The 14,756-nt window shown below is 54.1% G+C and overlaps 1 protein-coding gene across 3 annotated transcripts in view; it reads right to left on the bottom strand.

Annotated features, from left to right (window-relative positions):
• Positions 1-13,625, bottom strand: part of GPR137B (G protein-coupled receptor 137B) — a 69,463-nt gene extending 55,838 nt beyond the window's left edge. Inside the window, exon 1 of one of the 3 annotated variants that reach the window (XM_055372552.2) lies at positions 13,041-13,625. In XM_055372552.2, the coding sequence (XP_055228527.2) occupies positions 13,041-13,454 (414 nt within the window). In that variant the 5' untranslated portion in view covers positions 13,455-13,625. The remainder of the gene's footprint in view (positions 1-13,040) is intronic. The other 2 variants (XM_019032025.4, XM_004028636.5) reach the window with 2 other exon arrangements.
• Positions 13,626-14,756: the final 1,131 nt, after the last annotated feature.

The following is a 14,756-nucleotide window of genomic DNA, read 5'->3' as shown; positions in this document are numbered from 1 at the left end:
GCCTTCTCCGGCCCTCCTGAGAGCTCCGCTGCATGGTCCTGTTTGGCTCACCTGGCACCTATGATCCTTCCTCAGGTGTATGCATGTGTGTTTGCGCGCGTGCGTGTGTCCATGTGTGTATGTGTGTGCGTTTGTGTATGTGTGTGCGTGTTTGTGTATGTGCACCCCACAAGGCAGGAGCTCAGCTCCCACCCAGAATGTCCCTACCTTGGTCCTCACTAGGCATTCCTCATTTCATGAGTGATAATGGGATAACAGTCTTTACCTTTATAGATAAAGGGCATCTCCACTCGCTGTCCCCCTTCCCAACAGCTCCTCTTCTCCTTCCTGTTCCCAGCAGCTCAGCTCTCCGGGCAGCAAGCACCTCTCCCCTCCTCCACCCCTCCATCAGCTCACGAGAGCCTTCCTGAGCCTCACAAACTGAGCTTCACTCCATCCAACGGCACCAACACAGGCTGGCCACCCAGAAGGCAGAACTCAGGGTGGCCCTGAGCCCCCACATTGATAAGTCAGCCCAGCAGGCAGCCCTCGAGGAGACTGGACTCTAGAGAGCACACCTCCCACCCATACCCTTTGCGGCTTTCCAAGTCAACCTAAAGCTACACCAAATGCCGTCCTTCAGTCTCCCTGCTTTTCTGAATTGTCTCTTGTCCCCTGAGCACCTGGATTCAGAGGCAAGGCTGGTCAACCCTCAGGAACCTACTTTGTCGGTTCCTGGTTAGCTCCATTGACCTTTCTAGGCCTCACTGTCTATCTGCGAGGTGAAAGCATTAGGACAAATATTCATTAAGCTGCTTCTACTTTGACAGCTCCATGACTTGAAGTTCCTTCCCAGGGACAGCCCGTGTCAGCCCGTGTCCTCCGCCCTGGAAGCCCCGCAGGAATAGCTGTGGCCCGGCCGCTTCAGCCACAGAAGCGCACGGACCTGCCCGCCTGCCCACTGCCTGGGTGGAGTCCGTCTCCGCATCAGTTCTGCACAGAGGTGGAGGCAAATAATTCTGACCTGCCTCCCTGGCAGGATTCTCTCTCTTTGGCCTTGGGAATGACAAGGGCTGTGGCCACACAAGGCCCTACCATCACTGTTATGTTTCTTAACTGCTTAACCACAAATTGCAGTTCACAGTTTACCAGCCAGGGCCCTGCCCCTAATTGTTCTAAATGTACTTAAGGAAGGTGACACATTAGAAGCACAGAGGATGCATTTCTCCCGGTGGCAAGCGCTGGCCCACTGGGCCCTATGGCAGGAGGGTCCCGGGCCACGTGCGGCAGTGTGCGGTGTCGTACCATTGTGCCCTGATCCTTGCTGGCAAATGATGCAAAAACTACAAAATAAATTCACAGGGAAAATACCCCAGTTTGTTTTTTCCCCTCCTCACAGAATAACTTTCTGCTTCAGAAGTGAGGAGAATTCTGAGGTTTTAGGATGCCCTGGGAACTCCTGCCCTTGCTGGACGTGTCTGGTATTAAATGACGCTCCCTGTGTCCTGCCACCGAGAGAATGACCATCTGGCCTCCTCCAGGGGAAGCTATGTGGGTAACGGGGGAAGCTCCTCGCTAGGGGTGGGGACTTGGTCTGCTCCTGACACTGTCCCAGCTCACTGGGGCCTTCGGGAACAGCAACCAGGATGGCAGAGGACACACCCACGTTCCTCCAGGAATACTGAAAAAAACTGGGACTAGCTGACCCCAAGCAGAGAGAACTCGGGGAAGACACAATATATGCTGTCAAAGCCGTGACAGGCCGTGTGTCCTCGGGGGACGGATGACGCGTGCTGTGCACAGCCCCAGGGCGCAGGAGTGGGAGTTACCCAGCACCACCCTTCCATCCTCATGTCAGTCTGGACCCCACGATTCGCTGAGAACAAACCCAGGCCGACCAGAAATTCCAGCTTAACCTGGAGCAGGGCCCAGGACGACATAGAGTCTGGGGGCTTCCACACACAAAACCCAAGACTAGCCAGGGGCCCAACTTGGTTGCCCCAGAATCTGGTTCTGGTGAGAATACACCTGCTATGTCAACCTAAACCTAAGCCTTCACCTCCCAGTGGCACCCAAGGAAGGGGCCCTAGGAGCAGGACCAGGGCAATGGTGGGTGGAAACCCAACAGCCCAAGTCACAGGTGATGACTTCCACCAAGAAGTTCCCTCCACAGCCATCCTGGCATCGCTTCACAGTGAATACCTGTGTTTGGGAAATATTTTGATTTCATTACAGTGAGATTTTTAAATTGGATTTGACTTTCATTTAAATAGCAGCAAAAACCACTGGTTCTTTTTAAAGCATGTATCCTAGAGGGGGACTCACAGAGACGAAGGAATGAATTAAGTCTTCAACTTTCCACTGAAAACATCTCACACTTCATATCTCTACTGTAAGGACAGCCACTAAGTCACATCAGCCAGTCAATCGCACAACGGAGAAGTCGTTGACATGAAGTCTGTTTTCCTTGCTCAAGGCTAAGTTCCACGCAGCGAGAATCTAAGTTTGACCTTAAACAGTCTGCACAGTGTCTGGCACACAACAAGCACTCAAATGCACGTGATGAAACAACCTAAATGTCCATCAACTGATGAATGGATAAATAAAATGTAGTCTCTATCCATGCAGCACAATATTATTTAACCTTATAAAGGAATGAAGTTCTGATAAATGTTACAATGTGATAAACCTCAAAACACTATGCTAGGAGAAAGGAGAAGACGTACAAGAATACACATTGTATGATTCCTTTGATGTGAAATATTAAGGATAGGTAAATCTGCAGAGATAGAAAGCAGATGGGTGGCTGCCAGGGGCTGAGGCAACAGGGACTGAGGAGTGATTGCTTAATGGGCATAAAGTTTCCTTTGGGGGTGATAAAAATGTTCTGGAACTAGATAGAGGTGACAGCTGCGCAATACTGTGAATGTACTAAACATCACTCAGCTGCATGCATTCAATGGTTAATTTCATATTGTGTCAATTTTGCTTCAATACGTCTTTTATTTGTTTTTTTGTTTGTTTGTTTTTGTTTGTTTCTTTTTTTTTCCCCCCTGAGATGGAGTATTGCTCTGTCTCCCAGCCTGGAGTGCAGTGGTGTCATCTCGGCTCACTGCATCCTCCGCCTCCCAGGTTCAAGCAATTCTCCTGCCTCAGCCTCCTGAGTAGCTGGGATTACAGGCGCCTGCCACTGCACCCAGCTAATTTTTGTATTTTTAGTAGAGATGGGGTTTCACCATGTTGGCCAGGCTGGTCTCGAACTCCTGACCTCATGATCCACCCACCTCAGCCTCCCAAAGTGCTGGGATTATAGACGTGAACCACTGCACCTAGCCCAATACATTGTTTTTCTTTTTGAGATGGAGTTTCACTCTTGTCACCCAGGTTACAGTGCAACGGTGCGATCTTGGCTCACTGCAACCTCTGCCTCCCGGGTTCAAGCAATTCTCCTGTCTCAGCCTCCTCAACGGCTGGGATTACAGGCGCCCACCACGCCTAGCTAATTTTTGTATTTTTGGTAGAGATGGGGTTTCACGGTGTTGGCCAGGGTGGTCTGAACTACTGACCTCAGGTGATCCACCCGCCTCGGCCTCCCAAAGTGCTGGGATTACAGGCATAAGCCACTGTGCCCAGCCCCAATACATTTTTTTGAGACAGGTCTCGCTCTATCACCCAGGCTGGAATGCAGTGGTGCGATCTCAGCTCACTGCAGCCTTGACCTCCCAAGTTCAAGCAATCCTCCCACCTCAGCCTCTTGAGTAGCTGGGATTACAGGTGCATGCCACTATGCTTGGCTAATTTTTTAATTTTTTGTACAGATGAGATCTCACTATATTGCCCAGGATAGTCTTGAACTCCTGGGCTCAAGCGAACCTCCTGCCTCGTCCTCCCAAAGTGTTGGGATTACAGGTGTAATTCACCACACCCAGACAATACAATTTTTTTAATTAAAAAAAAAAACCTGTTGAATAAATGAAATGAATCTCCATGTTCCAGCTGAACTTTATGTTGCTTTGTGAAAGCTGGGAGGACGAGGCCCTCTCGCGTGGATAGATGTGTGCTGTCTTCCCAGAAAATGAGTGTGGGCCTGATGGGGCCAGGCTCACGGCACGCCAAGGTTGCTCACACCCTGCCCACTTCCCTCCTTATCTGCCACCACTCATGCACTAAAAATGGACCGTCACACAGCCTGATGGGACAACATGACCTCTGACAGCTACAAAGAAGCTGTGGCAGCAGAGTCCAAGGTGCCAGGGAGAGTAGCCTATGGGGTGGGAGCAGCCCACAGAGCCAACCCTACCGTGTATGGGGGTTTTTTCACCCTGTGTTTGGCAGACTGTGTAGCTCAGCCTCGCAAGTGTGTATGCCATTTAAAAATCGAGGAGGGAGGCTGGGCGCAGTGGCTCACGCCTGTAATCCCAGCACTTTGGGAGGCCGAGGCAGGCGGATCATGAGGTCAAGAGATCGAGATCATCCTGGCCAACATTGTGAAACCCCGTCTCTACTAAAAATACAAAAATTAGCTGGGCATGGTGGCGGGCACCTGTAGTCCCAGCTACTCGGGAGGCTGTGGCAGGAGAATCACTTGAACCTGGGAGGCAGATGTTGCAGTGAGCTGAGATTGCGCCACTGCACTCCAGCTTGGCGACAGAGCAAGACTCAGTCTCAAAAGGAATATGCAACAGAGACCATATGTGGCTCACAGGCCTAAAATCCTGACCCACATAAGCTTGAGGTAATCAACCCACTTGCAGAGTAAAACCATTTGGGCTTCATCTGTCCTCATAGGTTAATGGACTCTAAACTTCAGCTGCAGGAAACATAAAAAGTGAAGTATTTATGAGCCTCTGCAGCCCTCGGGGAATGCCTGTTGTCCCAGGTACTGTCTAAACAGTCTGCTGGGGCTATTTCTGTACTGAGAGAACTGGCCGGCCAAAATGTCAGGACCCAGACAGACCTTCCAACCAGGAACCAGCTTTCCTCTTCTCACTGGAAACGCAAGGCCAACAGGAACAGCCTGACAAAAGCAGCTCTTGGGATCACATGACTTTGTTGTTTGCAAAACCCTAAGACGCTTGCAGTGAGATTTTGTAGAGGGCCTTGGATCTTGCAAATGTTCCTCTCTGGGCAGCCCACCCCTCACTGTCATGACCCCTGCCCTCCACTCCCCGCCACTCAACGCTGAGCAGCTAGCCTGGGGCTCAGAGGGTGGGCACAGCAGCAGCGGGACACCCATGGCTGGGCCCTGGAACTCCCGTGAGAACCTGCACTAGCCTCAGGACAGTGCTCCGGCCCTGCCTCCCTGCTGGTCACTACCAGTTCTGCCTGTCTGACTACGGAAAGGCAGGTGAGCAAGAAGCCGTAGCAAAGCCTGCAGGTGCCACAGTGTCCGGAGCCGACAGTAGGGCGCTCCTGATGGTGACCCTGCAGCAGCCTCAGCCCAGCCTCTGCTGTGGGGAAGTCCAGGCTTCCTGCATGGTCACTGGGATTGGATGCTGAATGTGCTGTGAGGGGCCTAATTGTTCCCCGAGTGCTGAGGGCATTAACAGGATTTAGTTCCCCCTCGGTTGGCAGGGCATTACCGAGGCACTGATGCGGTCACAGCCTCAGCTGCAGAGAGAAGAGCACGCGGCCACGGCTCGAGGAGAGGGCTCGGGAAACCGGGCTGTATGTTTAGAAAGTGGCCTGCGGGAGGTGCTGGGGGTGAACGGCAGACCAAGAAAATAAGGAAACCTTTCCACACACACAGGCACACACATGCACAGACACACACACAGGCACATACACACAAACACAGGCAAAGACACACACAGGCACAGACACACACAAACACAGGCACACACACGGGCACAGACATACACAGGCACACACAGGCACAGACACACACACAGGCACATAGACACAAACACAAACGGGCACACACATGCACAGACACAAACAGAGGCACACACACAGGCACACGCAGGCACAGACATACACAGGCACAGACACACACATGCACAGACACTCAGAGACCCACACAGACACAGGCACACAGAGGCAGGCACACACACACACAGGTACACACACAGGCACACACACAGGCACACATACACAGACCCCACACACAGAGGTACACACAGGCACACACGCATATGCACATACACACACAGGTGCACGCAGCCACACGTGCACAGGCACACATGTACATACATACACAGGTGCACACAGGCACACATGCACATACAGACACATACAAAGGCGCACACCTAGGTGCACACACGACTCTGGCTGGCCATCAGCCCACTGAGCTAGCTCCGCAGGGAGCCGGTGCCAGGGGCTGAGGCCATGGGCGCGGGGCCCAGAGGCCAGGCTGAGCACAGTCCTTGCCCTTGGCCCGCCTTGTCTGTTTCCTAAGCCTCTTAGTTCTTTACAATCACCAAAAGGCCTAGAAGCTTCCCTCTTCACAACTCCTAGACTAGGGCCTGGCACACGACAGGTATTTGATAAACACGTCTTGACTAAACTGACTGCCAAGAGCCACAGCCGAAGCCCCTTACTCCTACAGTCACCCACGTCCCTTTCCTGGTGAGCGCGGAGGACTAGTTCCTGGATTCGACTTTTAGGGGCCTCTTAGTTCCCTACCAGCAAGAATGAGGACTATGACCCACCTCAAGTCAGAGTGTGGCGTCTCTAGCAAGCACGGATCGGTCAGCCTGAAACACGGGACTTGTCCTGCCTCTGCACGCCTGGCTGGGCTGCCTGGGAGAATTTCCTCCTCTGGTCAGCTCATCTGAAAAGGAGGGGCTGGGCTGCTGGACCCCCAGTGCCTTCTGCTCTCATGTCAGGCACTGCGATTAGGCTTGCCACATGCTCCCTACGGGTGTGCCAAGAGTCACCACCGTTTTACAAACAGAAAAGTTGCTGTTTGGTGGAAAAGTAATTTTGATGGCACAGTAGGCTGGAAAAGGGCAGGGTCCGCCCGGGGACCTGACCTTCAGGACAGTGGCTGGCTGTCGTAGCAAGAGCCCAGATTCAGAGCTGTAGGCAACACACAGTGAGAATCTCAGCTAAGGGAGGAGAGGAGCAAAGGGATTCAGGACACACGGCATCATCTCCTTTAACCCACTCCGACCCATGGGATGAGTGTTACAGTTTCTGTCACCCTGGTGAAGCAGCAGCCTTAGAGAGGTGGTAACCAGCCATGGGACCCACGCTGGAGGCAAAGCCCGGATTGGAACCCAGATCTGCACCCAGGGACCCTGCTCCTTCACTCCCAGGGCTGCCTCCTCATTCATAAGGCTTTGCTGGCCTAGTGCCCATGATGAGCTCCCAACACCGACTATGAGCCCCTACCATGAGCCGCAGGCCCTCACCACGAGCCCCTGGCACCATCCCACAGGACCACATGACTCACGAACCATCCCTGCTGCAGCTGAGTGGAGGGTGTGGAAGTCCCTAGCTGAGTTTCAGAACAGAACAGACCAGACCCTGATAAATGTCAGCTTCCCATCTGCCCTCCAAGGCGTGGTGACGTCTCAGGTCTCAGTTCCCACATCAGTGTCCATTCATCACAGCACCTCTCCCCATGGAGAGAACTCGCTTCTCCATTTCCTTCCGCAAACCATGTGATTGCAATGGCAGGAGTTTGTCATAGGGCCCAAGACAAAGCTGAACCAGCCTGTTCCATCCTGCCAAACTGGGGAATCTGGAGAGTCTGAGTTCCAGGCTGGGAATTCCGAGGAAGAAGGGCTGGGATACACGGCTGCCGAGGTTTCACCGAGCCCACCGCCACATCAACTTCTGCCCCTGCAGGGCACAGACCTGTCTGCCCAGGAGCTGCCTGGGCACAGAAGCTACCACCTCTGCTTCTGAGCCTCTACCCTGAAACCTGGAGGTAGAAGGCACCATAATTCCTCATGAGCAGAGACCCCTGCCTGCCTTAGGTTTCAGAGTCCTGCCCCTCTCCTAAGTCCCCACTAAAATGGTGATTTGACACAGCGCTTAGAACAGGCTGAGTCAAAGGCCTTGGTGCAAAGCCTTGGTCCCGCCACTTCCTCATGCAGCCGGGAGCAGAAGCTCAGCTGTTCCCCAAAGCTGGCACAAGGAGCCACAGCTGGAAACAACAGGTAGTCAGCACTCCATGTTCCAAACATTTGGGGCCAGACAGACACTGCATACAGACGGCCCGGAGAGAGTTAGCAGAACCAGTCCTACCACAGCCGCCTCCCCATGTTCCCAGGCTGAACTGGAAGGTGGAGAGTGGAGATGGAGAAAAAGAGTTAACAGCCTGCTACCAGCAGGGCACCTCACCCCAGGTCAGAAAGGAGAAAGACACATGGACACTGCTCACAGGGATTGGGCAGGAAGGCGGCCCGGGCAGATGCTTGCTGAGCTGGGACTGTTTGCAGGTGGAGTCCTGGTGGAGCCTGACCTGTGCCCTGGTGATCTGGAGGCACCAGGCACTTGGAGGGTGATGCTTGCTTCCATCTGGGATTTTTACAGGTGGGAGGGCCCCTAGGCACGCAAGGAGTGAAAAGCAGCCAGGTGCAGGGTCCTGAAGACACTAGTTAGGCACCCAGCCTGTCACCCATGTGGCCAAGTGGAAGGGGAGGGGCCTCAGGGATCCCATGGCTTTCTAAGAAAAAGCCCTAAAAGGGCTTTTCGAAAAGGGGCCTAAAGCCATGTGGCTGCCCCCTGAAGAAGGAATTGGGATGGAAAGGAGACCAAAGATGGGGCTAGGAAGAAGCTGAAGTCCATCATGTCAACATGGCCACATGGCAGTTACCCACAGAGGCGGCGCCAGAGCAAGACCAGAGGCCGACAGGCTGGCAGTCACGAGAGAGTGTGCCCCTCCCCTGGGCTGCCTGGGAAGATGGAAGGGGAGACGCTGAGAGCATGGGGCACACCCTCTGCACCAAGCCCTGCAGCTCGAAGCCTGGCTGGCCTTGGACAGGGTGGGAGAAGCTTTAAATCAGACATAAAGATTTAATAAAGGAGTATGGGCCGGGCACAGTGGCTCACGCCTGCCATCCCAGCACTTTGGGAAGCCGAGGTAGGCGGATCACCTGAGGTCAGGAGTTCAAAACCAGCCTGGCCAAGATGGTGAAACCCTGTCTCTACTGAAAATACAGAAATTAGCCAGGCGTGGTGGCGCACACCTGTAATCTCAGCTACTAACGAGGCTGAGGCAGGAGAATTGCTTGAATCTGGGAGGCGGAGGTTGCAGTGAGCCAAGATCACACTACTGCAGCCTGGGTGACAGAGCCAGACTCCAAAATAATAATAATAATAATAATAACCAAGTATGACTAGAAAGCCATAGGATCTGCCTGAGAGGTCATTAGGGGTGGAAAGAGACTTAACATGGCAGAATTTAAAAGCAGTGATTTAGGGGGAAGTAAATCAAATTGAGCTTGCTCATGATCGCATTACCCTCAGATGTGTACCCAAGGGCAGCTGGGGCTGCGCACTGCAGCATCGTGTGCATTGCACGGAGGCTCGGACAGGGCAGTGTGGGCAAGTGTTCTCACCCCTCCGAGCCTCAGTTGGGGGGTAACAGTACCCTCTGGGTCACCAGGGAGGGTGAAATGAGTAAGTAAGGCCCAGGTACAGGGACCCCGCAAAAGCACAAAGGACTGACAACAACAGAAAAAAGCTTCCTCCCCATCTCGGACCTCCCCTTCCAGTTCATTCCCAATTCCCAAACTGCCCCCACGACTTCCTTCCCACCGTCCTCTCCTCCTCCCCACCCAGCTTCAGCCTCCAGACACCTGCTTCTTCTCAGAGGACTCATGTCTCATTCAAGTCTCCTGACGCTTCAATATCCATTCCCTTCAGTGCCCCAAATCGTGCCTTAACTGTGCTGTATGTATACTTTGATTCTCTGCAACCTGATTTTGCGCTCCTGGAGAACACGAGGTTAGATTTAGAGTTGGGTATGTTTTCCCATTGTTACGAGGTTTCATGGCCAGGCGCGGTGGCTCACACCTGTAATCACGGCATTTTGGGAGGCCGAGGTGGGCAGATCACTTGAGGTCAGGAGTTTGAGACCAACCTGGCCAACATGGCAAAACTCCATCTCTACTAAAAATACAAAAATTAGCCAGGTGCAGTGGCAGGTGCCTGTAATCCCAGATACTCGGGAGGCTGAGGCAGGAGAATCGCTTGAATCCAGGAGGCAGAGGTTGCAGTGAACCCAGATCACCACAAAGCAAGGCTCTATCTCAAAAAATAAAATAAAAAGAGGTTTCACATACTGTACATAAAAGACAAACCTCACACTCAGACAGCACAGATGTGTGTTGAATCCCAGCTCCACCATGCACTGACAGTGTGACCTTGAGCAAGTCATCTACAACCTCTCAGCCTCAGTTTCCTCCTCTGGAAAATGGGGACAATATCGGTACTTTCTTCAGAGAGTTCTGGTAAAAATAAATATAACCAATTGCTTAGAAGTGGGCTTTCTTGGCCGGGTGCAGTGGCTCACACCTGTAATCCTAGCACTTTGGGAGGCCGAGGTGTACAGATCACAAGGTCAAGAGATCAAGACCATCCTGGTCAACATGGTGAAACACTGTCTCTACTAAAAATACAAAAATTAGCTGGGCATAGTGGCACACACCTGTAGTCCCAGCTACCTAGGAGGCTGAGGTAGGAGAATCATTTGAACCCGGGAGGCGGAGGCTGCAGTGAGCCGAGATCAAAAGTATGCTTTCTTAAACATACTTCTTAATTGTTAGCTGTCAGCCCCTTCTCCAAAAATCTCATTTACTTGGTCTGAGATGGGGGCCCAAGCAACAGTCATTCTTAAAGCTCCCCACTTTAGGTAATTCCAATGGTTTGTGTAAGAGAAAGAGGGGGTGAGGGGGAGAGGAGGAGATGGGAGGCAGAGCTGGATTGGCGACAAAAGGCTTTATAACTCCCCAGAAGTATCACAGTTTTGTCACTAAGCCAGAAATGGCTTTGCTCTGCCAGGCTCTGAGATGCCAGCACTCAGAGATGGAGACATGCCACCTTCTCCAGCCAGCCACCCTGTGCCCTCAGGCGAAATGCCTTTGCTGTGGTGCCCGCAGACCTGGGAGATATAAAGAGTACAGGGCCGTGACTTTGGGCCCCTGGGCCGGAGTGGCTCTGTCTGCCTGGTCACTGTTTCCCTTGCTCAGCATTTACTCACCAACCAGCAGATGGTGCAGAAAATGTGCAGCCCGGCCCCTAATCCGGCTCTAAGTCCAGAATTTGCATGTGATTACCAGAGAGCTGTGGCAGTTCCCTGCATTTTCCTCTTCCCCCACTGCCCCCCAAAAAGGCGACAAATATAAAGAGCTCAACGTGCAATACCACCATTGTCACAGTTCTTAGGGTAACATCACCTCACCTGTCTTTTGCATCTTGCTAGAACCACCTCATTTCAATTACAAAACCCAAGTGGCTGTGCAATGCAGCCGACTGCCTGAACTGGTTTGCAGGTTTAAAGGTTGTACTTGGACAGACAATACACATTACTCTCCGACCGGAAAATATGCTGATGCGCTGGACTTACAAGAAGTCTCTGAGTGTAGACCCATTTTTAAAAGATTATAATATCTACAAAATATCACATATGCTATTTTTTAGCCAAAAGTACTTCTTCCATATTTTCAGTCAGTGGCTTCCACTGTACCAGAGCAATCCTTTTCCTACTTTGTTTTTTTTGTTTGTTCGTTTGTTTTTTTGAGACAGGGTCTAGCTCTGTCACCCAGGCTGGAGTGCAGTGGTTCAATCTCTGCTCACTGCAACCTCCGCCTCCCGGGCTCCGCCTCCCACTTCAGCCTCCTGAGTAGCTGGAACTACAGGCGGGCACTACCACACCCAGCTAATTTTTGTACATTTTGTAGAGAGGAAGTTTCGCCACGTTGCCCAGGCCGGTCTCAAACTCAGGGACACAAGCGATCCTCCCGCCTCCGCCTCCACAATGCTGGGATGACAGGCATGCGCCACCGCATACGGCCTTTTTTTAAATAAGTGACTTTTTCTCAAAAAGAAAAAAAAAAGACACTTAAAAGGAATGAGATGCCTGCTTGCACAGGGTCTCTGCCCATCCGACAGTTCTGAAATTACCCTCACCAGGTGACACCGTTGACGCCTTCCCCTTCGGCAGAGTCCTAGTGAAAATGGACATTTTAGTGCTTGGAAAGCTAATGGGAATCACAGATGATGATGACGATGATGACGGCGGCACCGCGTTATTAAACCTTTGTGCAACGCTATACAAAGTATTTGTAAAGTGCTCAACAATTACTGCACTTTCATTAAGTCAACCATCAGCAGTAAAGCAGCAGCCCAGTTAATTCACATACTCTCCCATTAGCTTATTTAATAATATGCCCCATAAAGTGATTTTTGTGGGGCTGTAAAAGAGCCCCACTCAACTTTTATGGCCTTTTCTTGGGGCCTCTCAGATGAGCTCAGACAGTAAGTCTGATGAGCGGCAGCAGCTCGGAGCTGGGTGTTACCCCAGCTTGCTGTTTAGCAATCCGGTGGAATGAGTTAGTAAGCCGCAGTTCTGTAGAGCTCCTAAGCCGGAGGTTCAAAACATCTCATCAAAACCAACACGGTCTCACCCTGCCAACGCTCAAAACAGCAGTGTCAGGCCCAAATCTGGAGGCCAACGTGCAGAAGACCTTTCCAGGCCGGGAGTTAGGTGCCTTGGGAGGCAGGGCAAATTCTAGAGTTCAGGCCTCCCTTGGGGGCACACCTTCCATCCGTACTAACTGGCGTGTGCAGGCGCTGCTGCTTCGCGCTGCGCACGGAGAAGCGCCCCGAATCCACCGCACGATGCGGAGCCAGGGGCAGCGAGTGAGCGGCGGCCCCCAGCCCTCCCCTTCTTTCTCCTCGCCCCTTTTGGGAATGGCAGGGGGTTTCCTATGAGAAACGCCCGCAAACAGGACAGGGTTCGGACGACCCCAGAGCCGGCGCCCTCTCCCTACACTCTCAGCCCTAGGGCCGGACCCGCCCCCGCGGCTGCCATCGCCCCTGCCTCGGGCGCCCCGCGGGGACCACCCCGCCAGGTGAGCGCCTCCAGGAGCCCCTCTGAAACTCACCTGCGTGAAGTACAAGTTCATCAGCGTGAGGGTGAAAAACTGCAGGCACACGGGGAAGCAGTAGAGCAGCCAGAAGACGAAGGGGCTGAGCGAATTGGCCGCCACAAAGTCTTTGAAGTAGAAGGAGAAGAGGACGGTCCGCAGGGAGGCCCAGAAGAGGCAGAGAAAGAGGAAGACGCTCTGGTAGCTGAGCCGCTTGTGGCGGTAGCGCAGCACCAGCCAGAGCTGCACGTAGATGAACACGAAGAGCAGCGCGTAGAACACGGTGTAGACGACGGTGAGGCCAAGCTTCACGTAGGGGGGCACGGCCGGGGTCAGCGTGGGCGGCAGCGAGTCGTTGCGGGCTGGGTCCCACGGCGGGGTCTCCATCGGGCCGGGGGCGCTGCCGCGCGGCCGGGGGCGCTCGGGCCTCATCGGGGCTCACGGCCGCCGCCGCCCCCGCGGGGGTCTCCGCGCATCGCGCTCAGCCTGCAGCCCCGAGACTGGAGGAAAGAAAACAAGCCGCACTTCCTCCCCCGGCACCACATGATTCACTGGGGCGGCCTTTGTCTGCGATTGGCAGCGCCGCGCCCGCCGCCCCCGCGCGCCGACCGGCCCCGCGCGCCCCCGCCCCGGCCCGCGCGCCCCATCCCGCCCTCTCCCGGGCACCGCGCGCCTTCGCCCCGCGAACCCCGGCCCGCCCTATCCTCGCCACCGCGCGCTCCCGCAGTGCGCGCCCCCAGAGCAGCACGCCTCCTCCCGGCCCCCTCCCCATCCCCGGGGCCGCGCGCTCCCAGACTGCGCGCCCCCAGAGCCCCGCGCCTCTTCCCCCCCGCTCCCGCCCCCTCCCCATCCCAGGGGCCGCGCGCTACCCGTCCCCGGCCCCTTCCCCATCCCCGGGGCCGCGCGCTCCCGCACTGCGCGCCCCCAGAACCGCGCGCCTCCTCCCCGGTCCCGGCACCGCGCCGCGCGCCCCCAAAACTTCCCAGCCGCGCCCCGCGCCTCGGGGGATCGCACTCCTGGCCTCGCGCATTCTGCTGCTGATTGCTTGTTTTGCAGAAGTTAATTCCTTTATTTAAAAACAAATTTTAAAAAAAACTTTACAAGTCCTTTCCGTCCCCCCCTTTAAAAATAAAACTTTACGACTCTGTGGCTATGAACTGGCCGGCGTCTGGAATGATGTTTATTTCTAAATGCAGACATGCCAAAGACAGGGTTTGTATTTTTGAGGTCAAATTTGTATACTCAGTGAGGAAATAGACGGTGCCTGCGGCTGCTGCCTCCTCTCGGATGCAAGCTGGGCTGTTTTCTCCCGGAGAGCCTCACGCGCTCCCAGCGCCTCACCTCCCAGCGACGCAGTGGTGCCGGGAGGCGCGCGGGCCTCGGGGCAGTGGATGGAGCCTACTGGGCTTCAGAGAGAAGTGGGGCAGCTGACGGCACACGGCCCCCCTTGTCCGATCCAACCCATGCCGAAGGAGGGTCTGTCCCCGCCACCCGAGAGCCCTTCTCTTTTGCTTTTGCTGAGTAGCTCGCTCCTCGAGGCTGTACAGCGACCTAGTCTTTGCCCCGGGGCACCACGCCACCCTTGTCTTGGGAGAGCTGGGGAGTGCTCTCGGAAAAGAGGGAAAGCCGGGCGCCCTCTGGAAACATTGCTGGGCAAGCGGTTCTGGTAAACAGAAGAAAGAAACTCGGATTTCCGAGGCTCCAGTAATTGTGATTTCTTTTCTTACTCCACTT

This window comes from Gorilla gorilla, chromosome 1, assembly GCF_029281585.2.
Source record: "Gorilla gorilla gorilla isolate KB3781 chromosome 1, NHGRI_mGorGor1-v2.1_pri, whole genome shotgun sequence".
Classification (NCBI taxonomy): domain Eukaryota; kingdom Metazoa; phylum Chordata; class Mammalia; order Primates; family Hominidae; genus Gorilla; species Gorilla gorilla.
This window is presented reverse-complemented; position numbering and strand designations above follow the sequence as displayed.